The following is a 25452-nucleotide window of genomic DNA, read 5'->3' as shown; positions in this document are numbered from 1 at the left end:
TATTTGCAGTTTCATCCAAGGAACCTCAGGATTTGACAATAAAGTTAATAGCTGCAGCAAGAGATTTGGATTGAAAATAAACATACGGAAAACTAAAAAAAAACAACAGGTAGAAACTGATGGACAAGATATTAAAACTAGTAAAGAAAGTATGTATCTGGGAGGATTAGTAACTGAAGACAGACAAAAGAGAAAAGATATAAATGCAGAACAGGCTTGTCATGCACTGCATTTGGAAAATGAAAAATATATTTAACAAACTAAAACTTAAACTCTATGAAAGACCTGTAAGCCTGGTTTCACTATATGGATTAGAATGTCTGTCTTCTGAAGGCTGGAGAGAATAAAATACTTTTAGTAATTAACTGAGGAATCATAAAGTGATAAAATATGAAATGAAGTATTCTGAGAAATACTAAGGCAGAAAAGAACATTAATTGATAAAAATCAGAGAAAGACTTTGTTTAGTTTGTTTTGTAAAAACAACCTTTTAAGAATGGAACAGAAACAATTAACATCTTACAGCTATGTGGAAGAAGGTAGAAGAAAAGGAAGACAGAGAAAGATATTGATAATGTAAAAGAAGATTTGGAATATTACATACTGGAATTGAAAACTGCTGTCAACTTGATTATAAATCAAGTACAATGAAGACATCTTGTTAAAAACCTTATCAACGTCAGCAAAAGTTGCAAAACTCTCCTCCACCTGCAAACTCCCTAAAATACCTTTTTATTATTTTTTCCATCAGATTATTTTTATTGTCTTTACTTAATTCGCATATACGGATGAATAGCAGTATCTGCAGTATTCTGAACTTTATTATAAATGGGAATGCTATATTGTAAAAACCCTGTGAATCTGAGCGGAATTAAAAGATTCTGAGAACACCATTATATTTTGTACTGCTTTTCCTGCGTGAATGAGGAAATACACTGAACCTTCTATAGCTACCTCCAGTAAATGACAAATCTTGACATTTTGGGCTAAGTTAAAGGAAGTTTAATATGGGTCTTGGTACAATCACTTTTTCATATGGCCCCCATGTCATTTAACTAGCAAGTTTTTCTCAATATGTCCTACTAGGAACGAAAAGGCACCCAAGTCAGTTAAGAGAATTGAACAAATCAGAAATCTGGCTTGGTTTACCATAATCCATGCGATTCTCACTAGACACATATCCTGGGGATGAGGGCAGGTCTTCTTTGCACTTTAACATCTCAAAAGGATCATCCATTCTTGAAACGGTTTCCTCCACGAGTAGCTGACGTTTTTTCACAGTGTTGGGCCCAGATTTTCTCTTCACTTCCCACACCATATTATTCCATGTCACTTTACCTGACTTGGAAACAAAGACGTTTCAGATATTAACTTCCGCAACACAAACAAAAACACTTTTCACCATATAGCCCTCTGTGCTGAGTCACTACATGTAATTTTAAATTTAGGCCATGACAAACAAAAGAGGTGACCTGTACATCTAAGATTAGTGTGCTCACAGTTGAAAAAAATACAAATATCTAATAAGCATTTTATGTCATTTAAAAATTCTTACACAAAGAATCATATGCAATTTATTGCAATCTATTCAATCATGAAAACCTGAAATGAATAAACCAGATGTGAATGTACAGTATTTACATATGTATGTCAAAATGATACATGTAATTCAAATAACAAAACATATACTTTAATAGGCATAAATACACATATAACCAGTATATAGCAAGTCCAATAAATCTGAAGGGTTTCTAGTCCCACTAATTTTAACACCACCTGCTTTAGTTATTACCTCAAAGGTTGTTTATCTTATGAAAACTTTAAAGGTGAATAGTTGGCAAATGACAAATAAACTTTTTTCAGTAGTAAGCAGTAAACTCCAGAATCTCAGACTAGCAACATAGAGAACATAGTATTTAGTTCTTTGAGGCAAGCAGAGCTTCAGGGAAAAAAAGCATGTAAGAAAGCAACAAAATATACTGTCAATATAAGACATTAGCTTGTATCTACTTTAAACATTTGTATAGTATAAAAAAGTGTTAAGTACAAAAATCCACTGAGCTCATTGGATTAGCTATGTTGTCCAAATATCTTATCCAGATAATGTTTCAAAGATGGCAATGTTTTCACTTCAACAACACAAAACAGTACTTTGTTTCACATTCGCATGACCCTTTGCATGAAGAAGGCCTTTCTAGTTTGTTTTAAAGTCATTTCTCCATAATTTCTATTGGTGTCTATGTGTATGGTATTCACTACTTTGAGGGATGAATGCTGCTGGATTAAATGTAATGATGCCTTTGAGAGTTCTGTAGGTCTGAATTAGGTCTCCCAGCAGCCCCCTCTTGTTATGGCATAAGATTTAATCACTTTAGACTAGAACAGGCAAACACATCCTTAATCCTTTTAGTCCCCATGGTGGTTCTCCTCTATACCGCTTCTAGCATTGCTACGTCTTGACTGTAGCGTGGTGAGCAGATTCACACACTGTACTTCAGACAAGATGTCACTAGCACTTTACACAGTAGGAACAGAACATCTTGATTTATATGCAATAGTTGTTACAATATAGCCTGCTATTTGTGTTAACTGCATCTGCACATTGCATAGTCAACAAGAAATGCTGTATTATATGTTGCGTTGTTGCATTATACATTGTATGGTAATTCATTAAATTATTTTAAGTAATGGTTTCCTGTAGGTCAGGGTCACCCATCTTGTATTTATAATACTATATATATATATATATATATATATATATATATATATATATATATATATATATATAAATAATCCTTTTGCCCATTTGACACTTCTCTAGATAAAGCTGCACTATTAAAGTGTTTGAAGATTGTACATTTATCATCCCTTCAATTCTTGCAATAAAAGGGAATATTACAAGTTTACTAACTGATGTCATTAATATAATTTACAAAGGTAACAGTTCAAGCAGAGATCTCTAAGGGCCTCCAGGGTCAAACTTACCCTATGCAGCAATTTCCTCACTTACCTGTAACCTACATCTCTAACCAATTAACTATAATGTATAAAGTTCAAGAAATGCTTTCATTAATCCTCAGAACCATTTTGACCTGCCATGATAACTTACATTTTTAAGAGAAAAATTTTAATCAAGACTGACATCAAGGAACTAATGCAAGATGATGAATATTAGGTCCTGCAAGTAAACTGTGACTGCTAATTTTCACAATATTCATTTTTTTAGTTTATTTATAAAGTACCTTTCGCAGACAAGAAGTTACAAAGCGCTGTACAATAAAAAAAAAAATAAAAGAAAAAGATGAAGATAGGCAAGACATAGACAAATTAAGATACACAATAGAGTAAAATGTAGTCCAAAATCAGATCAGCATTAAATGCATAATCACTATCTGAAATGGAAACATAGTAAAGTGTAGTGACCCAGATCAAAACATCCCTTTTCACAGGGTAATACAGATCTACACCAATTTTAGTAGGATCGACTGTAGGCAATCAGCATTACGCCCCCCCCACGTTCCCCCCCATTATGTTTCTGTGTATCATAGTAGAAATTTCTGTTTTAACACGTCCTCTTGGTTCTTGCCCAAAAGAGGCCCTCTCTCTGCTTTTCAGTGTTTTGGCAATTACCTGATTAGATAAATTAGAATTCTTCCTCCCCTTCCCTGTAATTCTTTGCATATGAAATTTACACATTTATGCTTTATTTTTTAGTTTTTTCAAATTCCGTGTTCCACTAACATATTACTAAAGGCTATCCCAGATAGAGCTTCCCTGTTTCTCCTTCTCACAAAAAATATTTGAACTGCTGTTGTTAACTATGTATTCATATGGCAAACAAGGCAAGAAAACCAGAAACTGTTCATCAATTTACTAGAGAGGAGTCATAGTAAATGGGAAACAACAATCACTTTGTGACAAAGCACTCGTTTACACAAAGGGGTGTAAGGTAGGCAACACAATGTCTAGTTAGAAAGCATGTCAAAATTAAATGACTGCAAATGATGCATCTCATTGCCTCGGAGGGTGTTATACGAATAATAATCACAGCGGATGACTGATTACACGATTTCCTCACAACTTTTTTCATCATGCTTCCAAATCTCACTTGGTCTCATAAAAGTACCAGGATGTTATTTCATTTTAGCAGCTAATCAACATGAAGCACAAATGAATAAACTGATTTCTCTACCCATCTTTTTTCTTTTTCCACTCTGTCATGGAACAACAAAAATGACACATCAGACGAACATCTACGGTCATATGAAGTTCCACGACCCTCCCATGTTTATATCATTCAGATCAATTAGACTCTTCCTCTTCTTATAGTCACCAATGTTCCTCACAGTTTGTGGACAATGCATGCATTTTACTTCTCACAGAGTACTCACTAATGGCTTCCAACCCACTGAGATTTTAAGATTATGCAAATGTAAACTAATCCTGAAAATCACTGCAAAAATTGAATCATTACAGCCCTCTTAAGGCAGAATTCTTTAAGGTGGATTCCTAAGGGCACTATTAAATAACACTTCTTCATGAGAGACACTTATTTATGATAAGCCATTACCTTGGGTTAATGAATGGTCTTTTAGTTCCTGCTTTCATTCTGCTACATTAAATATTTTTAGTTGCATATTACAAATTCCACAAACTGTACTCTCTCTGCTTTCCTCTTCCTTCCTTTGCCGACTGTTCAAAAAGGCAATGAATGACGAATGCACTCAGGTACACAGGAAACCGAGTTAGTTGAGACAACTGTTAGCTATCTTGGTATTTGCAGCTCGCCTGATTAAAGAAATAAGCAATTAAGAGCCGAAAATCTTATTAAAGAATTATGGATAAAGTGTACATATTGAATAAATGCCTGCAACTTGAAGTTCAATTAGAACATCTGTAAAGTTTATGGAGCACTCCTGTTTAACCAAAAATTCAAATCTTACAGACAGAGAGCTGAATATCTATATATATAATTCACTAAGGCAAGACACCCAGCGAAAGCACACCGGAAGGGGCATGGATTCACTAAGCCGCCGACAAGTAAGACACCTATGGCGCACGCAGGAAGGAGCCAAACCCACCAACTCCAAGACCATTGGATACGATGACAACTCGCAGAGCCCTGCCCACCAACTTGGATGCGACGACACAGAAAAAAGGGTGTCATTTATATTCGTCTGTCGTAGAGGCCACATGCACCTCCAAGCCACATTGACTGTTCATAGAGGCATGTTTCTCACGGAGGTGAATCGCCATATGCGGCGTGTAAAACTGTTTGTGAGGGGTATCCCATGGGATCCTTAAAACAATCCTTTACAACTGAGGTTAAAACACAATGAAGTGAGCAGTCTTTAAAAACCGAGGTTTCGGTTACAACGCACGACTAGCAAACTGTTTTACACGCTACATACAGCAATTTGCACTACTACCGTGGTCGGGTGTTATGGTGGATTACATATAGAAAAGCAGCCAAAACCGCACAGAGCAATGAAAAGTCTACGTGAGTCACAGGTGCATGTGGACTGTGCAAAGATGACAACGACTCAAGTGATGAGTTGGAGGTGGGCACATGAGCAGGCAGGGTGCGATGGCGGTCCGCCAGTTTTCAGTCACGGACGACTGTGTGTTGGTTCATTCCGTGCATTGTTACAATGTTGCTTTTCTTGCTGATTTATTACATTACCGATTTTTCAAATGTTAATTTTCTCCCTGTGCTTAAAAATCATTAAAAAACCGGCCTGATTATGCGGCGTACGGTACACCGCGGGTTGGCTAGTTACTCTTTCTTCTTCCTCTTCATCTTTTCCAAGTTCTGCGTGAGGTTAAGGTTCTATTGGGTTTCACAACTTTATAAAACTGCAATCAAACTTCTAAGTGCATTTTGGAACAGGCCTATGTAAGAGGCTTTGCATTAGAATAATCTCAGGGAAAGAATGTTAGAAATATGTCACTGTGTGAGCACTGCCCAACTAATATAATGGTACCATATTTCCAAGAACATGTGATCTCATGGAGCTACGGTTTTATTTCATTACAAATTATGCTAAACCTCAAACAAGAACTAAGTGCAGACTGATCATTAAAGTTGCAAAATAAAAATAGCTAACAGTAGACAAATGTGTACACTCCCCATTTCTAGAAATTAGTTTGGTCTATCAAGTACATCTTTCATCCACAAATTACAAAAACAAGAACCTTTATGAACTGACCATTTACTAAACTTGTGCACTTTCAACAATATCCCAAGATACCCCTAGAATAAATAATACTTAATAGGGTCAGTATAGATTTATAGATCAGTACTGTCACATTTACTAACTGCAATTCAGTGAAATTCTTACTTGCTTGTGCCAATGAACATGCAACATGTCACCAATCTCTAACAAGATTAAGGAGTATAATAACCTTACCTCAAGCTGCCTGTTGCACAACAGTTTATAGCAAAGGCCCAATCAAGCTTTTCAATTTTTTTTTTGCACCATTACAAAATAAAAAGAATTCTATACAACTGGTACCACCCTCAGGATGATCAACTAATCAGGTGATTAGTCCCACTGTCACTAGGACCGAGGAGTACACTGTTGGCCTCAGCTATTTATTGTAATTGTACTGCATTGATATTGACTGAACCAAATTGCTTTATATCCTATCTGGAATTTAAATGGCAATTTAAACACAAAGCTTTGTGTTTTTTTTAATAGAGTACATCTGATGAACAGTTTATAGTAGGACAATGCCCAGACTTACTATGGGCATCACAGTGATTAGCACTGCTAACTTATGATCCCAGCACTCTGGCTTCACATCCTAAACCTGATCACTGTCTATGTGGATTATTTTGCACATAAACTCTAGTTGTCCCATCCCTTAAAGGTGTATGTGTTAGGGTGATTTACAATTCTAAATTAGCTTAAATGGTATGACCCCGAATCTGCCCTACAATAAATTGGTGCTTCCTCTAGCTCCAACCTTGTGATGAATGCTGCTGGTCCCCACAACCTAGAATAAGTCTGGAAATAGTGAAACAGAAAATTGTCATACAAGTCACATTTGTGTTTCATATGCCAATTTTAATAAGCTACAAATTGTACACAGTTATCTTTACATTTTAAAATAAACATTTCCCTTATGAGCTAACTTTAAATGTGTGAAATTTGTTACAGCTCAATGCAGCCAAGAAAGAAATTTCACTAAATATAATAAACCCAGAAATCCCAATTACACTTCCAAACATTACCACTGAACTCTTAATTTTCGTCATTACCCTTAATTAGCAGATATTCAGCCTTGTGTACGTTTTGGTAAATTCCACACATCACTGGATTAATTTCGCTCAGGAAAGCTGTGATTTTGAAACAATGACTATTCATCGATTTATCTTTACACAATTTCATCCATTTTATTTTTAAGAAAAATACTTTGGTGTCAGATTCTGAAGTATTTGTCCCAAAACACAAAAGTAAAGATGAGAAGACACAGATATCAAAGGGAAAACAACGCCTTTTTTCTTTAATACAATAGAAAAAGGCTGCAAAAACAATATGTGACTGCAAACTAGACAGTTAAAAAGCTGTATTTACAATCTCTGAAATGAAATCAGAACATACCAGTTGTATTCATCGCAATGTATTCTTTATTGAAAACCTGGTTGGAATGACAGCTAACACGGGAAGACCTAAATAAATCTCTCAAGTTAACCAATGGACAAATACAATTTACGAGAGTAAAATGTTGCCAGAACTGCGCTTCTTGACCCCAAATGAAACAGAGATTCCGTCCGTCCATTCTCTTACGGCACCCGTGGCTTCCAAAGGCAACATACAGCTGCCAAGTTTTGATATTCTACTTAAAAGGTGATAACCTCCCCCTCCCTTATCACGTGGCACCACGCATGCGTCTGACGCCTGGATGCGATGCAGGCCTTGTTTGTAAACTTTGAAAACTTGACGCATGCGCTCCATTGCCCATTCATTCAAAACTGCGTAACAAAAGATGATCAATAACTAATTGGACGAGATAATCTGTGAGAATACCAATGAATCCATTACGACCTGGAACACACTTTAAATATCAATTAACATTATATATAAAAGAAATAAGTCACGGGGGACGGGAAAACAAACTTTGATTACTTAAAACACTTATTTAAAATCGTGTTAAAACGCTTATATAACAACAAATGGGACTGAACAGATTGTTTTCAAACTTTGGTTTACAAAACAGACATGTATTACTTACCGTATGTTAATAAAAACGAATAAAAACGCAGATCAGTAGATTTGCATTTGTAGCCCCTCCAAGAAGTTTTCTCTTGCTTTTGTTTCTTTTCTCCCTTGAGAGCTGACACTAAAAATATAGCCTGTCGCCCCCTCCCCCCGTCACAAAAGTTTAATAAGCCACACAAGCTTTGCGTGCCTTTGGCAAGTTCAATTTATTGTGAACAAAAGTAGACTGGAAACAACAAAACAAAGTGAATAAAAAACGGAAGTCCGCACTGGAGAATAAACAATCCACAAAGCTTTACGGTTTTATAAAGCAGTTTAGCAGGAATGTCAACAAGTTCGGACACGGCCACTGTCGACCTGTCAAGATGGTGCAATGAATGAAGCTGAGACGTCACGGATGGACAGAGACTAGTCTCCCAGAGCTCGAATCAAAACAAAAACTCTGACAAAAACAACGCAAGTCGCCGTCAAATATCTCCTCAGCAGCGCGGTGTCACTCGCAATCGGTCCGCGCGCCGTCGCCCCATCGTTCCGCTCTCTCTGCCCGTATCGCCGCGGTCTCGCTACACCGCTGCTTTGCCGAAGAACTGCCAGCCTTTTGTTTTCTTGCCCGAAAGTTTCTCACTTACCAAACCCGTCGCCATTACACGGTTATCTGCTCTCCCCCGAAAGGGCGGGCGAGACTACTCTGTGAGGCGAACTCGAAATCTAAGTGGTCCGAGTTGCTGTCCGTATACAGACTCGCCCTTCTATTGGCCAAGTGCACTCGAAGCAGCCCCCCTCCCTCCTCGGCCCCCCGTCTTCCCTCCTCCCCTCGGGCTCTGTTTATTTTTCTTCGCACTTTGTCTTGTTGCACGCAATTCTTAAGTCGAATTCGCGACCTCAGTCTTTAGCCTCAGTGTTAAGCGTCGGGGATCTGTGCGCTCGTTCTGTAGCCAAGCTGCCGAAAGTGCAGAGACTGCCAGGACGCGCTCCCCATCCTGTCACAACAAAGCCACGATTGACAGCTGCGCTCGCAAGTGCGAATTCACACACAGGACGTTCAACACAAGCAGCCGCTCAGCCGATTCATTCATTTCTTATTCAACCAGTAATTTGTAGACAAAGAAAATAAACTCTGGTTCATTAGGCTTCATGAATATGCGCACAATAAACACAAAGGGTGAAAAGTGTTGGCTTTCAGACGACGACATACGGGAAAGATGTTACATTACTGTCTCGTTATCTGCTATCTTAAAAACTAACGCAACATATGTCGTTTGAGGCGTGTTAATTGACTTACGATTATGAAAGGTAACATCCGTTTTCAGGTCGCTTATTGATCTAAGCAAAGGAATGAATCCTGTATAAAAAACATAGTGCTGCATTTTATAGCCATACATATGGATGCATAATGTGATTTCTTCTGCATTGTTAAGTACAAAATTATAACAATAAAGTCAAAACAAAACTCAATAGTTTCGTTTTAAGTAACAAACATTACTTATGTTTACAAACATTTTTATGGCACATCTCTTTTGACTTTATTGTGATACATTTTAATGTATTTATTTTTGTGTGGTAGGAAATCTTACTTTTTAGCATTTTTCTCTTTCAAGCTCCTTTGAAAAGAAGATCAAACAATAGTGCAATATACTGTATCATTTATGCTACATCTTACCTTTTTTCGTTTTTGATATACCCATTTATGTCATAAAATCCTACATTTATGTCACATAAAAGGACATAAAGTTGGTCATTCTCTTAAAAAGAGAGGTTTTAATCAAAACATTTATGACACTTTCATTGGATTCCAGAAATTAACATTTTACAAAATTACATAAGCAATATACTGTATACATTACAATGTTGAAAACCCTGGAAAGTGAATGTCGAGACCATGTGTTGACACTGACTTGGAAATGTGCAGGCACTGGTTTGATTCTTGGCTGCTTGCAGTGATGTAAGGTGTTCTGTAATGCATTATGTGAAATTTCTTACTTTTAAAATCAAAATATGTCTTACAGTTTTTACAGGCTGTATATAAATGAGACACTGGATGTTTATGTAATTCTTAAGGTTTATATTTATTTATTTTTTTAAATTTTATTAATTTTATTGTAATCATTTCATACAAATCAATCCATTTTTACAAAAAGTAAAATTAAGAACAAGTCAACCCCCACCCCTTTATATTTCTCATTTTATTATTACCATTACATGAAAATACCATTCTTAGTGTCTCTTAAGGTGATCACCTCATCACCTCAGCCCATGTGCCTGCCCCGCTCATATCATTGTCTAAGGCAGCAGGGTTGCCATTTCAATGGCAGCAAAAATGATAGACCCAGCCCAGTGGCGGTCGGGGGTCCTTTTGACCTTGGAACCCCCGCAGATTTAGTTTTTTCCTCCAGCCTAACTGGATTGTGCCCCTCCCCTTTTCCTCAGACTTAGATGTTTAAGGTTCTCAAGTGACCAACCAGGGATTATTTGTGAACCCTATTTAAGGCACCTGCTACCTTAGCCACACTGCTGTGGCATTTATTCTTGTAGCAATGTTCCTCAGCTCTTTCCTGTTATCGAGGCCAGCCAAAATGCCAGAGCCAGCCCTGTGCAGACCTAATTTTAAGAAAGGTGTACAGTTTTCTCAGATATTGTTCAAGTATCACCTGCTTAGGTTTCCTTTGTGACATGCTATGTTAAAACTAATGATCACCTATGGGTTTACCCCCAGTTACATACTGAACCCTGGTGGCCTTGTCTAAGTGCTGCTCTGCCTTGTTGACCTGGCACTGTGGTTTTTGGTCAGTCTTACTGCTTCCTGACTAAAGATTGGATTTCCACTATACTACACTATATAAGTACTCATGTGATGTGTATTGAATGCTTTGCCCAAAATGGAAATGTAGCCTACTGCAGCATCCAAAGTATACTGATTTGAGGCAAGATTGCTTTTCACATGGCCAACTGTACGTTGCATGCTCAAGAGTAAGCTCAGCGCACAGCTTTGTCATATTACAACAGGAGGGCCGAACTGACAACGTGGCCTACAAATAGATCCTTAACAAATAATTATTGGTATATTTTCCCTCAGTTTAAAAAGGTTCACTTTCCTTCTTAATAAAAATTTTAAGGCAGCACATCACCACTGCAAAGCGTGGGTATTTTGCTAGTGTATATATATATATATATATACGTATATATATATATATATATATATATATAGTCACGCATGCGCGAGTAGGAGGCCACGGACGGACCTTGCACCACTTCGAAACATATTCGCCGGTAGGGAGTGGCAGGCTACTAACCTTTCTCCTTTGTCTTCCAGGAAAAAAGACGCTCCGCCATTGTAACCTTCCCGCAGTACGTCCACTTCCGCCCTTCCTCCGCCATCTTCCTTGACGTCAGCAGTCCCATCCTCCCTCACGGTTCCTTCCCAGCATTCCTCCACTTCCGGCTCCTCCACTATAAAATGGCCGCTGACGCCTCGGAACGACGTTGCGCATATGAACTGTTTTGTTTATATCTTTGACCCTTTTTTTGTTTCTCTATTGTGGAGTGTCTGCAATATACGGGGCCGGAAAACCCCAACCCTTTATACTGTCTGTTTTCTTTTTACAGTGGCGTAGTCGGCAGGATAAAAGCCCGATATAAAAATGACCGAAGGGCAAGACATCAACACGGTGCTGCAGGGAATGAACGCACAGATCCTGACCCTGCAGCAGGCGCAAGCCAACACCACTCGGGAGTTGGAGGAGACGAAGGCCAAACTGGCAGAAGCCCGGAGGGTAAGGCCCGACCCGCCTCGTCCAATGCCCCCGCCTCTGGTACCCATGACGGAGGCGGATGATATAGAATCCTACCTGGGGATCTTTGAGAGGACGGCCACCCGGAACGAGTGGCAGCGGTCCGAGTGGCAGCGGTCCGAGTGGGCGTCCATTCTGGTGCCCTATCTGAAGGGACCCGTGCAGCAGGCTTATTACGACCTCCCCGTCGAGGAGGCCACGAGTTATGACCTCCTGAAACAGGAGATCCTGGCGCGCTACGGCATCATGCCGGGCCAGCAGGCGGCCGAATGGCGGAGCTGGCAGTTCAACCCAGAGAGGCCGGCCCGTGTGCAGGCCTTCGACTTCTGGGGCAAAATGGGGCGCTGGTTACGGCCCGAAGGCCCCCAGGCCCGGAAGGTCGTAAAGCAGGTGGCTTGCGAGGGCATGGTGAGGGCTCTGCCCAGCTCCCTCGCCCAGCAGGTCCGGCACCATCCTTTTAAGGATATGCCAGGCCTCCTGGAGGTCTTGGAGCGTCAGCTGGCGGTCTACCAGGGTGGGGGGTCGGAAAGGCACGCTCGTGGGAACCGACAGGGACAGGCGGCCACCCCCGAGCCCTCTCGATGCGCTGCAGAAGCGACCCAGAGACCAAGAGAAAAACCGGCCGTCCCACGCTGTTACAAGTGCGGCGAGGTCGACCACCTTCTTCCTACCTGTCCTCTCAACACGACAGTGGAGCCGATGGACTGCACCTGGGCGGCCGCCGAAAGGTACTGTACTCCGTCCCACCCTCTGGCAAGTCCAAACACGGGAGTGGTGTTGTTGAATGGGCACTCGGTGGTGGCTTTGTTTGACTCCGGCAGCAACATTACCATTGTCGCTCGCTGTTACGTGTTACCACGACAGTGGCTGGCACAGCACTTGCAGGTCACTTGTATACACAGGGAGACCAAGTCTTACCGCAGCGGCCGCTGTTACATCACCTGGAAGGGGCAGGTTTCCAACCTGTTGGTCACGGTGTTACCCAATCCCCCCTATCCGGTAATTTTGGGGCAAGACTGGTCACACAGGAAAAGCAGTAAGACGAACACCGCTCCCGGGGCCTCGCTAGGTCTAGTCTAGTTATGAAGGGGCGAGGCGCCCTTCCCGCAGCCTCCACGCCATGCTCTGAGGCAAGCCAAAATGGCGCAGGCACATCGGGGGAGGTTTCTCAGGCGACGGACTCTGACCCGGAAGCATCCGCCGGAGAAGGGACGAGCCAGGGAACCCTTCCCCCAAACCGCTCACAAGACCCCTTAAGCAATCTGGACGACCAGTTTCGGTCCACGCCTGCCTCATTTAAAAGGGAGCAGTGGAATGACGATTCCCTGCGTTTTGCCCGGAATGCGATTGTTCTTCCAGGCAGCACACAAGCTGACGGTTCCATGCCACGCGAGCCCTTCTTTGTACTGGAGAATGATCTGGTGTATTGGGTCGCATCCCACGAGGGGGAGGTGCAGAAACTGTTGTTAGTGCCGCGTACCTTCCGGCGGGAGGTATGCGAACTGGCTCACGCCCACCTCCTAGGCGCCCACCTCGGGGCCGAGAAGACACTGGAGAGAATCAAGCTCCGCTTTTACTGGCCCGGGATCAACGAGGAGGTCCGGCGTTTCTGTCAATCCTGTCCGGAGTGCCAGACTCACCAGATTCCTAGGAAGGACCATGCTCCTCTCGTCCCGATTCCCCTGATAGACATCCCTTTCGACCGAATAGGGGTAGACCTGGTAGGCCCCCTGGAACCCTCAAAACGTGGCCACAAGTACATATTGGTCATGGTAGACTATGCAACCCGATACCCAGAGGCGGTTCCCCTGCGCTCCGCTAATACAAAAAGCATCGCACGGGAATTAGTCCACCTATTTTCAAGAGTGGGGATCCCCAAGGAAGTCCTCACGGACCAGGGTACTCCTTTCACCTAAAATCAGGCCCATCCTAAAGGATCACGTGACCCATGCGCAAGCAGCGCAGGCCCGGTGTTATAACAGCAACTCCATCCTCCGGGAGTTCCGCCCGGGGGATCGAGTAATGGTACTCGTCCCTACCTCCCATTCAAAGCTACTAGCTCATTGGCAAGGGCCATACGAGGTTAAGGAACGAAAGGGGCTCGTCGACTATTTAGTTAAGCAACCGAATCGTCGACCGAGCGAGAGGATCTACCACGTTAATTTATTAAAACCTTGGAAGGACCGGGAGGAGACTGATTTTGGGTTGCCCTTTATCCTTTCGACCGATGCTTCGGACACCGGCCTGGGCGCCGTGTTGAGCCAAAGTGTCGAAGGTGTCGAACACCCCGTAATGTACCTGAGCCGGAAACTGCTGGACCGAGAGAGCCAGTATGCGGTGGTGGAGAGGGAAGCTCTTGCCATAATTCTCCGGTATTACCTGTTGGGTCGCGAATTCACTCTGGTGACTGATCACGCTGCGCTTCAGTGGATGTCCCTACACAAAGAGTCGAATCTGCGGGTCACCAGGTGGTTTCTGGACTTGCAGCCCTATAAGTTTGCGGTCACTTATCGCCGCAGCGGCCTTCACGCCAACGCCGATGCCCTCTCTCGCATCCACGACCTCTTGGTTAGGTCCGCCCAACCTGGCGGTCTTGGGCTAAGGGGTCGTGTCACGCATGCGCGAGTAGGAGGCCGCGGATGGACTTTGCACCGCTTCGAAAGACATTCGCCGGTAGGGAGTGGCAGGCTACTAACCTTTCTCCTTTGTCTTCCAGGAAAAAAGACGCTCCGCCATTGTAACCTTCCCGCAGTACGTCCACTTCCGCCCTTCCTCCGCCATCTTCCTTGACGTCAGCAGTCCCATCCTCCCTCACGGTTCCTTCCCAGCATTCCTCCACTTCTGGCTCCTCCCCTATAAAATGGCCGACGCTCGAACGGCGTCGCGCATATGAACTGTTTTGTTTATATCTTTGACCCTTTTTTTGCTTCTCTATTGTGGAGTGTCCGCAATATACGGGGCCGGAAAACCCCAACCCTTTATACTGTCTGTGTTTGTATATATATATTGTTACTGTGTGTATATATATAGACTGATTCAAACGAAGGCTGGTGTGTGAGTGAGGAGGGCCTTGCCCACCTCCCCACTCCTGACGTCACGCTTCCCCCTCCCTTCGGCCCACAGCCTCTGTCTCTCAGATTAGTTGCAAATATATCACTCCTGCAAGCGAACTATGGAACTTGATGTGATGACAGAAGTGAAAATCAACTGGAATGTTAAAGCAAATTATAGAAAAAATCCCGATCCGTTAAGTAGTTCTCTCGTGAAAAGTGGACAGACAGACAGATGTTGGATTTTATATATATAGTGGCCCTCAGGGGGAAAGTGTTCCCAAACCACAGTATATAGCACAGAAATACACACAACTTCTTGTTTTCTTCATCTCTCTCTTTTTCTGCCTCCTCCTTCCTTCAGCAGCTTCATCACCTTCCTCCTGACTCTGGTCCCGGAGCAGTGGCAGCTGCCTCTTTTTATGTAATCCCTGGGAGTATTTCCATTGTCCTGTAGGACTGATCGAGAAGCACCTCTGGGTAAGGCAGGAGTCCGACTGAATAGGCTCAGGAGCCCCTGGCAACGCTGCCAGAACCCAACAGGGCTGAGCCACCAAACCCCAATTTCTAGTATGCTTTGTGGGAATACAAGGTGCCATATTAACCCAGAAGGGCTGCTGCCTAGTGATCCAGGGAAGAAAAGGCCACGAGTACACTCTCTACCCTGGTCCTTCCATTTCGGAGGCATCTCTGCTGGGTAAGGACACCAGTCATCCACCACAATACAGTTCAAGTCAGACATTTGCATACACTTAGGTTGAATTCTTTAAAACTCACTTTATAACCCCTTCACAGATTTTATATTAACAATCTATACATTTGGCATATTGTTTACAACAACTATTTTGTGCAGGGCACACATATTTTTTCCAATAATTTTCACAACAAGGAAAACAAAATATTTTAAGGAAAATAAGCAACATTTAGAGGTCACTCCATTTGGGAATTTTAATAACATCTGAACTGCTGACAACTGTTCCACACTTCTAGGTCTACAACTTTAGCATTGTCATTGATAAAGTGGGAAAATTCTTGGGATGGTTTGAAACCAGTCCAAGTATTAACTGTTCCTGCTCCTTGTCCTTTGTCAGTATATCATTGTTCGTTTCGATGAGACTCAGTCCTCTTTCAGCTGTACTCTTCACTACTCTCATGTCTGCTGACAGTTCACAAACTTCATTGACGAATGGATATTCAGTCCACTGTTCCAGTGGGTTTTTCAGGACATTTATTTGCCTTTTTCCACAAGGACATCAAAGAAGGATATTGCTCTTTTTGTTAAGAGATCCTTCAACTTCAGCGGTTCAAATTCATTTGACAGCTTAAGACATCAGTGAATGTCTGGTAACAGTGGCCACTGCATGCTTTGCACCATCGTTTCCTTTGTTTCTGCTGAGATCCTGCCATCAAAAAGAGCTAAGCCTGTCAAAAGTTCAGACAAAAAACCAGAGGTGCCTTGAAAATGCTGCATGTACCAGCATCAGCCTTGTTTGGGTAAATCTTAGGAACTGATAAAAATTCAATGCCATTGAGAAGAGCTTGGATTGCAAATTGTGCTTCATTCCACTGTCTGACATAAACAAGACTGACAAACACAGCAATATCTGTGATACTCTTGGATTCATGTGCAGTCATCCTTAACAAAGCCTTAAAAAGGATTATTTTCAATGCATAAATGCCTGGACCAGTTGTAGCACATCAAGCTCACTTGGTAATTTTTCTGTGGATAAATGAGGGATTGACTTTCTAAGCAGCCAATTCTCTAGATCTTAAAACTGGATAAAGCCATATTACTACAGCAACTCTTAAATTAAATAAAGTAACACACTGTTACCGATATGGCTGTTACATGAAACAACTGATCAGTTGTGATGCTTTCAACACTTTACATAGGCAATGGTCACTACTAGAGGCTACTAAAAATGTCTGTATAAACTGCAAATAAACTAGAAATAAAATACTAATCACCTAGCCAGCTAAGATCCCCACTTAGTAACAATACAAATAAAATGTTCAATGGAGTGACCACTAAATGTTTCACAATCAGGCCGAAATTTCACAGGCACGCATGCTGTCTCTAATGAATAAAAAGAAGTCTTGTGGAGAAATGACAGCTGAGGTTCCCCACAGAGATAACAACTACATCTCTCCGCCCTGACATTGTGGTGTGGTCCACCAAAGTAAGATCGGTGCACCTCATTGAGCTGACTATTCCATCTGAAGGGGAGATAGAGGCCGCCTTCGAGCGCAAGAAGGCCAAGTACTCCGAGCTGGCTGAGGAGTGCAGGGAGGCCGACTGGAAGACCACCATCTACCCAGTGGAGGTGGGATGCCAAGGGTATGTGGGGCTGTCAACCACACGCCTCCTGAGGTACGCAGGGGTGACTGGAAGGAATCTAAGAAAGGCCATTAAAGATCTGGCAGAAGAGGCAGAAAAAGGCAGCTTTTGGCTCTGGTTGAGGAGAAAGGACAGGAGCTGGGGAAAGAACAAATAACCCCAATAACAGCTGCAGGGGTGACAGGGAGACTGCTCCGCCACCAGGAGATGTTCTAGCGATTAAAGGAGCGAAACGTTGGTGAATGGTGGTTCCTAGCTGAAGACCCTGCAGCTGATCCATGGGCACCGGAGGAGGTGCGACAGGCAGCAATGCCAAGCACGTTATACCACCTACCTGTACATTGACCAAATATTAACTCTTTACATTGGTTTGGGGATCACCCTAATATATATATATATATACACTGTATATATACTGCTCACAAAAATTAAAGGAACACTTTAAAGAAACACATTAGATACATCAGATCTCAATATGAAGTTGGATCTATACAAATTTGTATATCTATACAAATAACGACAGGGCAATGTCTTAGGAACAAAAGGATGCCAAGTCTTTTAATGGAAATAAAAGTTTTCTGCCTACAGATGGCTCAATTGTGTAGACACCCTAAAATCAGAGTGAAATGAAGATGTGGCAGGCTAGTCCATTTTTTCAAAAACTTAATTTCTGCTACTCAAAATGCTTTTCATTATCTTGTGTGGCCCCCACAAGCTTGTATGCATGCTTGACAACGTCGGGGCATGCTCCTAATGAGACGACGGATGGTGTCTTGTGGCATTTCCTCCCAGATCTGTATGAGGGCATCCCTGAGCTGTTGTACAGTCTGAGGAGCAACCTGGCGGCCTAATGGACTGAAACATAATGTCCCACAGATGTTCTATTGGGTTTAAGTCAGGGGATCGTGAAGGCCATTCAATTGTTTCAATTCCTTCATCCTCCAGGTACTGCCTGCATACTCTTGCCACATGAGGCCGGGCATTGTCGTGCATTAGGAGGAAACCAGGACCTACTGCACCAGCGTAGGGTCTGACAATGGGTCCAAGGATTTCATCCTGATACCTAATGGCAGACAAGGCGTCTTTGTCTAGCTTGTAGAAGTCTGTGCGTCCCTCCATGGATATGCCTCCCCAGACCATCACTGACCCACCACCAAACTGGTCATGCCGAATGATGTTACAGACAGCATAACATTCTCCATGGCTTCTGCAGACCCTTCAACGTCTGTCACATGTGCTCAGGGTGAACCTGCTCTCATCTGTGAAAAACATAGGGTGCCATTGGTGGACCTGACAATTCTGGTATTCTATGGTAAATGCCGATCGAGCTCCACTGCGCTGGGTTGTGAGCACAGGTCCCACTAGAGGATGTTGGGCCCTCAGACCACCCTCAAGAAGTCTGTTTCTGATTGTTTGATCAGAGACATTCACAACAGTGGCCTGCTGGAGGTCATTTTGTAGAGCTCTGGAAATGCTCATCCTGTTTGTCCTTGTCCAAAGGAGCAGATACCAGTCCTGCTGATGGGTTAAGGACCTTCTATGGTCTTGTCCAGCTCTCCTAGACTAACTGCCTGTCTCCTGGAATCTCCTCCATGCCCTTGAGACAGTGCTGGGAGACACTGCAAACCTTCTGGCAATGACACACATTGATGTGCCATCCTGGAGAAGTTGGGTTTCCTGTGCAACCTCTGTAGGGTCCAGGTTTCGCCTCATGCTACCAGTAGTTACACTGACCATAGCGAAATGCAAAACTAGTGAAAAAAACAGTCAGAAAAGATGAGGAGGGAAAAATGTCAGTGGCTTCCACCTGTTAAACCATTCCTGTTTTGGGGTCATCTCATTGTTGCCCCTCTAGTGCACCTGTTGTTAATTTCATTAACAGCAAAGCAGCTGAAACTGATTAACAACCCCCTGTGCTACTTAACTGACCAAATCAATATCCCAGAAGTTTCATTGACTTGATGCTATACTCTGATTAAAAAGTGTTCCTTTAATTTTTTTGAGCAGTATATATATATACATACTGTATATATATTGTGAAAGGCACTATATAGCGCCTGACCCGACACAGATTGGACACGGGAGGCACGTGTAAAATAAAAGGATTTTTATTCCTCTTCAGCTGGAGGGCACATCTTCCCCGTACTCCCCCCAGCCACAACACATTCCCAAACACCAGTACAGCACAAACACTCTTCTCTGGCACCACCACTCCTCCCTCGCAAACCTTGTCCTCCTCCACCCGACTCTGGCCGATGAGTGGTGGTTGCTGGCTCCCTTTTATAGGTCACCTGGAAGTGCTCCAGGTGTTTGATCACCAAGATCCGGCAGCACTTCCAGGTGTGATGAAGCTGTTGCCCACACGGCCTCAGGAGTCCCAAACACAGCACCCCCTGGTGGTACCTGCGGGACTCAACAGGGCTGCCCCCAACTCCAATTCCCAGGGAGCCCTGTGGGAAACCGAGGCACTACACCAGCCCAGGGGGGCAGCCATCTAGCGTCCAGGACTGCCACCCCTGAATACAGTGTGCAGGGGCATCAGGCGCCTGTCACAATATATATATACATACTGTGTATATATATATATATATATATATATATATATACACACACATACTATACATATATATACACACACACACACACTATATATATATATATATATGTCGCAGGTGGCTGGGGGGGCAACCCGGCTGGGACACCCCGGAGGACTGGAACAGGGCTTACGCCTGCCACAGACCCTGGTTGCTATGGGGATCATGGGTACTGGGCTTTGAAGCTCAACCCTGTAGGGGCCCATGGTCACCGCCAGAGGGCGCCCAGATGCCTTGGGAGCCCCGGCAGTGGTGGGGGGGAAGAGAAGCAGGGACACCTGGAGTGCTTACGGGTACGCAGCTGGCACTTTCGCCACACTGGGCAGTGCCGGTGGAAGATTGCTGGAGCACACCGGGAGCACATCCGGGTGCTTTATAAAAGGGGCCACCTCCCTTCATATGGGGGACTGGAGTCAGGAGAGAGAAGGACAAGGCCTCTGGAGGAGGCAAAGAGGTGGCCTGAAGACAGAAGGCATTGTGTGTTTGGGGACTTGGGGACTGTGAGCACTTTTGTAAATATGGAGCACCTTGTAAATAAACATGTATGGGGTGATTTAAACATGTCTGCCTGTCTGTGTCCGGTTCAAGTTCCACAATATATATATATATATATATATATATATATATATATATATATATAGTAATAAAGACACGACAATTATCAAGGTTTGGGGTTTTTAGCCCCGTATACTGTAAAGCAAAGTTGTCAATTGTTTTTCTCAAAAAACTCAAAAGACATTGAAGGGAGGGAGGATGAACATTTTATGGTGGCGGACCGGATATTAACATGAGGAATGCTGGGACAGTTGTGGTGGATTCTGGGAGCATGACGTCATCACAGGTCAGCAGAGCGAAGAAATAGACCCGGAAGTGTGTGTTTTCTAGAGCCGTCTGGGTGCTCTTTACGGCTGCGACATCTCGGCCTTTCTAAGGAAGTAAAGAAAGAAAGATTAGTACACCGCCGTTGTCCCCCTGCGGGACATTTTACGAAGCAAACCAGGTCGATCAGCTGTTCCCCAAGTGCTCGTGGGTGACAGGACCCTCCCTTTAGCCCAGACCCATCGGGCCGGGCGACCTGAACCGAGAGGTCGTGCACCCGAGAGAGTGCATCAGAGCTGGCTTGCAGGCTGCTCTAGCGATAAACAACAGTGAGCTTAAACGGCTGCAGGTCCAAAAACCACCTGGTGACCTGAGGATTCGAATCCCAATGAAGGGCCATCCATTGGAGGGCAGCATGATCCTTCACCAGGGTGAACTCCCGGCCCAACAGGTAGTACCGCAGGTGTGTCACTGCCCATTTGATGGCCAAGGCTTCCCGCTCCACCACTGCATTGCTCGTCTCCCGGTCCAACAGTTTCCAGCTCAGGTATATCACGGGGTGTTCGACACCATCGATGCTTTGGCTCAGCATGGCACCCAAACCTGTGTCCGAAGCATTGGTCTGGAGAATAAAAGGTTGTGAGAAATTAGGGGTTTTTAATATAGCTGCTGAAGTAAGGGCCCGTTTCAAGTCACTGAATGCTTGATCCGTTTCCTCTGTCCACACCACATGTAAAGGGGTCCTTTTCTTTGTCAGGTTCATCAAGGGTGCTGCTCTCTCGGAGAAGCGAGGTACAAACCGGCAGTAGTAACCCGTTAGTCCTAAGAAGGCTGCTTCTTGACCATCGGACGGAGCCATTCCAGGATGTCTTTTACTTTGTTACACTGTGGCTTCACCAGCCCTCCTCCCACTAGGTAGCCCAAATATCGGGTTTCACTCATCCCAAAGTAACACTTGCGAGGATTGATACGAAGCCCGGCCTTCGCTAGCGTCAGAAGAACTGTGTACACCTGCACGACATGTTCCTCCCAGGTGCCAGAATAGATGACTACGTCATCCAGGTATGCAGCGCAATAGAACTGGTGGGGTCGTAGCACTCTATCCACCAGACATTGAAAGGTCGCCAGCATCCCGTGCAGCCTGAATGGGAGTACCTTGTAGTGCCAGTGACTGCTAGGGGTGCTAAAAGCAGTTTTTTCTCTCACGGATGCCGTTAAGGGAATTTGCCAATACCCCTTCGTCATGTCAAGAGTAGTCAGACAACAAGCCATCCCTAGTCTCTCCAGGAGTTAATCCACCCGGGGCATGGGATATGCGTCGAACTTCGAGACCTGATTAAGGCGTCTGAAGTTGTTACAAAATCTCCATGACCCGTCCGGCTTGGATACAAGGATGAAAGGACTGGACCAGGGGCCATGGCTCTCCTCAATAAAATCCATGTCTAGCATTCATTGAACCTCTAGCTCCACTGCAGCACGTAGGGAGGTGGTAGGGCCGTTCCCTGACAACAACACCCGGGTCTGTCACAATGTCATGCTGAATCAACGAGGTCCGGCCAGGTGCTTCGCTGACCACCTCCGGGACGGACAGGATTGCTCTTTCGAGCTCCTGTCGTTGGTGGGACAACAAATTGGTGCCAAAGTCAAGTGGTGTGTTTTCTGAGAAAGGGGAGAGAGCAGGGGCCGGGAGGCGGATCATTCTCCCTATTTCTCCACGGCTTAAGAGGTTGATATGGTAGACTCTCTCACTCAATCGACGATTTGGTTGACTCACCAAATAATCGACGAGTCCTTTTCTCTCTTTAACTTCGTAAGGCCTCAGCCAATGAGCCAACAATTTCTAGTGTGAGGTGGGCACGAGCACCATTACGTGATCCCCCAGTTGGAATTTGCATAGGGAGGTGTTCCAATTATAATTCCGGACCTGCGCTGCTTGAGCCTTAGACATGTGATCTTTAAGTAAGGGTTTGATTTTAGTCAATCTATCGCGTAAGTGCGCGATATACTCTAAGAGGTTGGTGGAGGGCAGTGCCTCCCCTTCCCAACCTTCTTTTAATACATCTAATAGGCCCCGGGGTTGTCGCCCGTATAATAACTCAAATGGGGAAAACCCTGTGGAGGCTTGTGGCACTTCCCTATAGGCGAAAAGCACCAGTGGTAAAAGCAGGTCCCAGTCCCTACCGTCCACGCTGACTAGCTTGCGGAGCATCTGCTTTAGCGTTTGATTGAAGCGCTCTACCAGTCCATCCGTCTGGGGATGATAGACGGATGCCTTAAGATGCTTAATCTGGAGTAGTTTGGCAACCTCCCTGAACGTATCTGAGGTAAAGGGTGTATGTACCCTGATCTGTGAAGATTTTTTAGGGTATGCCCACTTGGGATAACAGCCCTACTAGTTCCCGTGCAATGTTTTTTGTATTAGCAGTTCGCAGGGGAACTGCTTCGGGGTATCGAGTCGAGTAGTCGACCATCACTAGAATAAACTTGTGACCATGCACCGAAGGTTCTAGGAGGACAACTAGATCGATACCGATCCTCTCAAAGGGAATGTCTATCAGAGGGATCGGGATCAGAGGAGCACAGTCCCTTCGAGGTATCTGGCGTAGCTGACAGTCCGGACAGGACTGACAGAAACACCGGACCTCCTCATTGACCCTGGGCCAGTAAAACCGGAGCTTTACCTTCTCCAGTGTTTTCTCGGCCCTGAGATGGGCGCCTAGAAGGTAGGCATGGGCTAGTTCGCAAATTTCCCGCCGGTAAGTCCGCGGCACTAGCAACAACTTCCGTACCTCGCCTTCGTGCTCAGCAACTTGATATAGTAAATTGTTTTCTAGTACAAAGTAGGGTCCGTGTGGTGTGGATACAATAGCATTCCTGTCAAACTTCAAGGAATCATCGTTCCATTGTTCACATTTAAACGACACCGGCGTAGACCGATACTGTGTGTCCAAGCCGGCGAGTACATCAGCAATTGGGCTCATGGGAGCACCCGCCTGCCCCGGAACTCCACCCGGGTATACTTCCGGGGCGCCGAAGAGAGCTCTCCCTAAAGCCCTCTACGTCATCAGAAGTTGTCGAGGTGCACGGCGTGGGAACAGCTGGGAGGGGCCCCTGACCCTCCATAATCAGACCTAGTCTGGGAATAGGAGTGGAGACAGTCCCACTGCTTTTAGTTTCCGACCAGTCTCGTCCCAAGATGACTAGAAAGGGGGGCTCCGGCATCACAGCAACCACCAGCTGTTTAAGAGTCCCTTCCCAAGTGATATAACACCTTGCGGACCTATAAGACCTGGTCTTCCCGTGCACACACTTAACGCCCAAATGTTGACCGAGCCACTGTCGCGGTAAGACATAAAGGCGAGCAACAATGGTTATGTTACTCCCGAAATCAAACATTGCCACCACCGAGTGCCCATTTAACAACACCACTCCCGTATTTGTGACCGCAAGGGGATTAGACAGTGCACAGTACCTTTCCACTTTCGCCCAGCTGCAGTCCATCGGTTCTTGGTTGAGAGGGCAGGCTAGCAGCATATGTCCCAGCTCACCGCATTTGAAACAGCGCGGCAGTGCAAGCTTACGTTCCTTTGGCTTGGCCGGAGCCTCTGCGGTGCGGCGAGTGGGCTTGGAGACGACACGCCCCTGCCGGGACCTGCGCGTGGAGCCCTCAGACCCCCTGACTTGGGTCACCGCCAGTTGTCTTTCCAGAACCTCCAGAAGGCTGTTTATGTCCTTAAACGGGTGCCTCTGGATCTGCTGAGTGAGATAGTCTGGCATTGCATGTATAAGACCCTCACACGCCACTTGCTCTACCACCTGGCGAGCCTGGTTTTTGTCTGGCCGTAGCCAGCGGCCGAGCTTGCCCCAGTACTCAAATACTTGGGCCCTAGCCGGTAGTATGGGGTCGAAGCGCCAGTGTCGCCAGACGCGTGCCTGCTGGCCGGAGGTCACTCTGTAGCGTTGGTAAAATTCGGCCTTCAGGAGCTCATATTGGGCGGCTTCCTCCTCGGGGAGGTCGTGATAAGCCCGTTGTGCGGGTCCCTTTAGGTATGGTGCCAAGATGGACGCCCACTCTGCCCACAGCCACTAATTTCGAGTTGCCATTCTCTCGAAAATGGAGAGGTACGACTCAATGTCGTCGTCCCCTGTGAGAGCTAGCATCAGAGGGGGTGGAGGCCTCGCGGGCTCCGGCCTTACCGTTTCTGCCGCTACCAGCCACCTCCTTGTCTCTGCTAGCTCCGTCTTGGTCGTCGCTTGCTCGATCTTGATGGCCTGGAGCTCCACGACCATGGTGTTGAGGACTGCATTCAGATCCTGTCCTTCTGTCATCTTTTCCAGACCTTTGTGCATCCTGCCAACTACGCCACTGTAATAAAGACAAGACAATTATCAAGGTTTGGGGTTTTTAGCCCCGTATACTGTAAAGCAAAGTTGTCAATTGTTTTTCTCAAAAAACTCAAAAGACATTGAAGGGAGGGAGGACGGACATTTTATGGTGGCAGACCGGATATTAATGTGAGGAATGCTGGGACAGTTTTGGTGGATTCTGGGAACATGATGTCATCACGGGTCAGCAGAGAGAAGAAATAGACTCGGAAGTGTGCGTTTTCTAGAGCCATCCGGGTGCTCTTTACGGCT

The 25452-nt window shown here is 44.6% G+C and overlaps 1 protein-coding gene across 2 annotated transcripts in view; it reads right to left on the bottom strand.

The window, feature by feature from the left end:
- hbp1 (HMG-box transcription factor 1) overlaps window positions 1–8959 on the bottom strand; it is a 48524-nt gene extending 39565 nt beyond the window's left edge. The window contains exons 1-2 of one of the 2 annotated variants that reach the window (XM_039761194.1): window positions 8855–8959; window positions 1150–1342 (exon numbers count right to left, since the gene is read on the bottom strand). In XM_039761194.1, the coding sequence (XP_039617128.1) occupies window positions 1150–1342; window positions 8855–8869 (208 nt within the window). In that variant the 5' untranslated portion in view covers window positions 8870–8959. Of the gene's footprint in view, window positions 1–1149; window positions 1343–8238 lie in introns of both variants that reach the window. The other variant, XM_039761195.1, reaches the window with a different exon arrangement.
- Between the last annotated feature and the right edge of the window lie 16493 nt (window positions 8960–25452).

The sequence above is a fragment of the Polypterus senegalus genome, chromosome 8 (assembly GCF_016835505.1).
Source record: "Polypterus senegalus isolate Bchr_013 chromosome 8, ASM1683550v1, whole genome shotgun sequence".
Taxonomy (NCBI): Eukaryota; Metazoa; Chordata; class Cladistia; order Polypteriformes; family Polypteridae; genus Polypterus; species Polypterus senegalus.
Note: the sequence above shows the minus strand (reverse complement) of the source record. Positions and strands in the feature narration are given on the sequence as shown.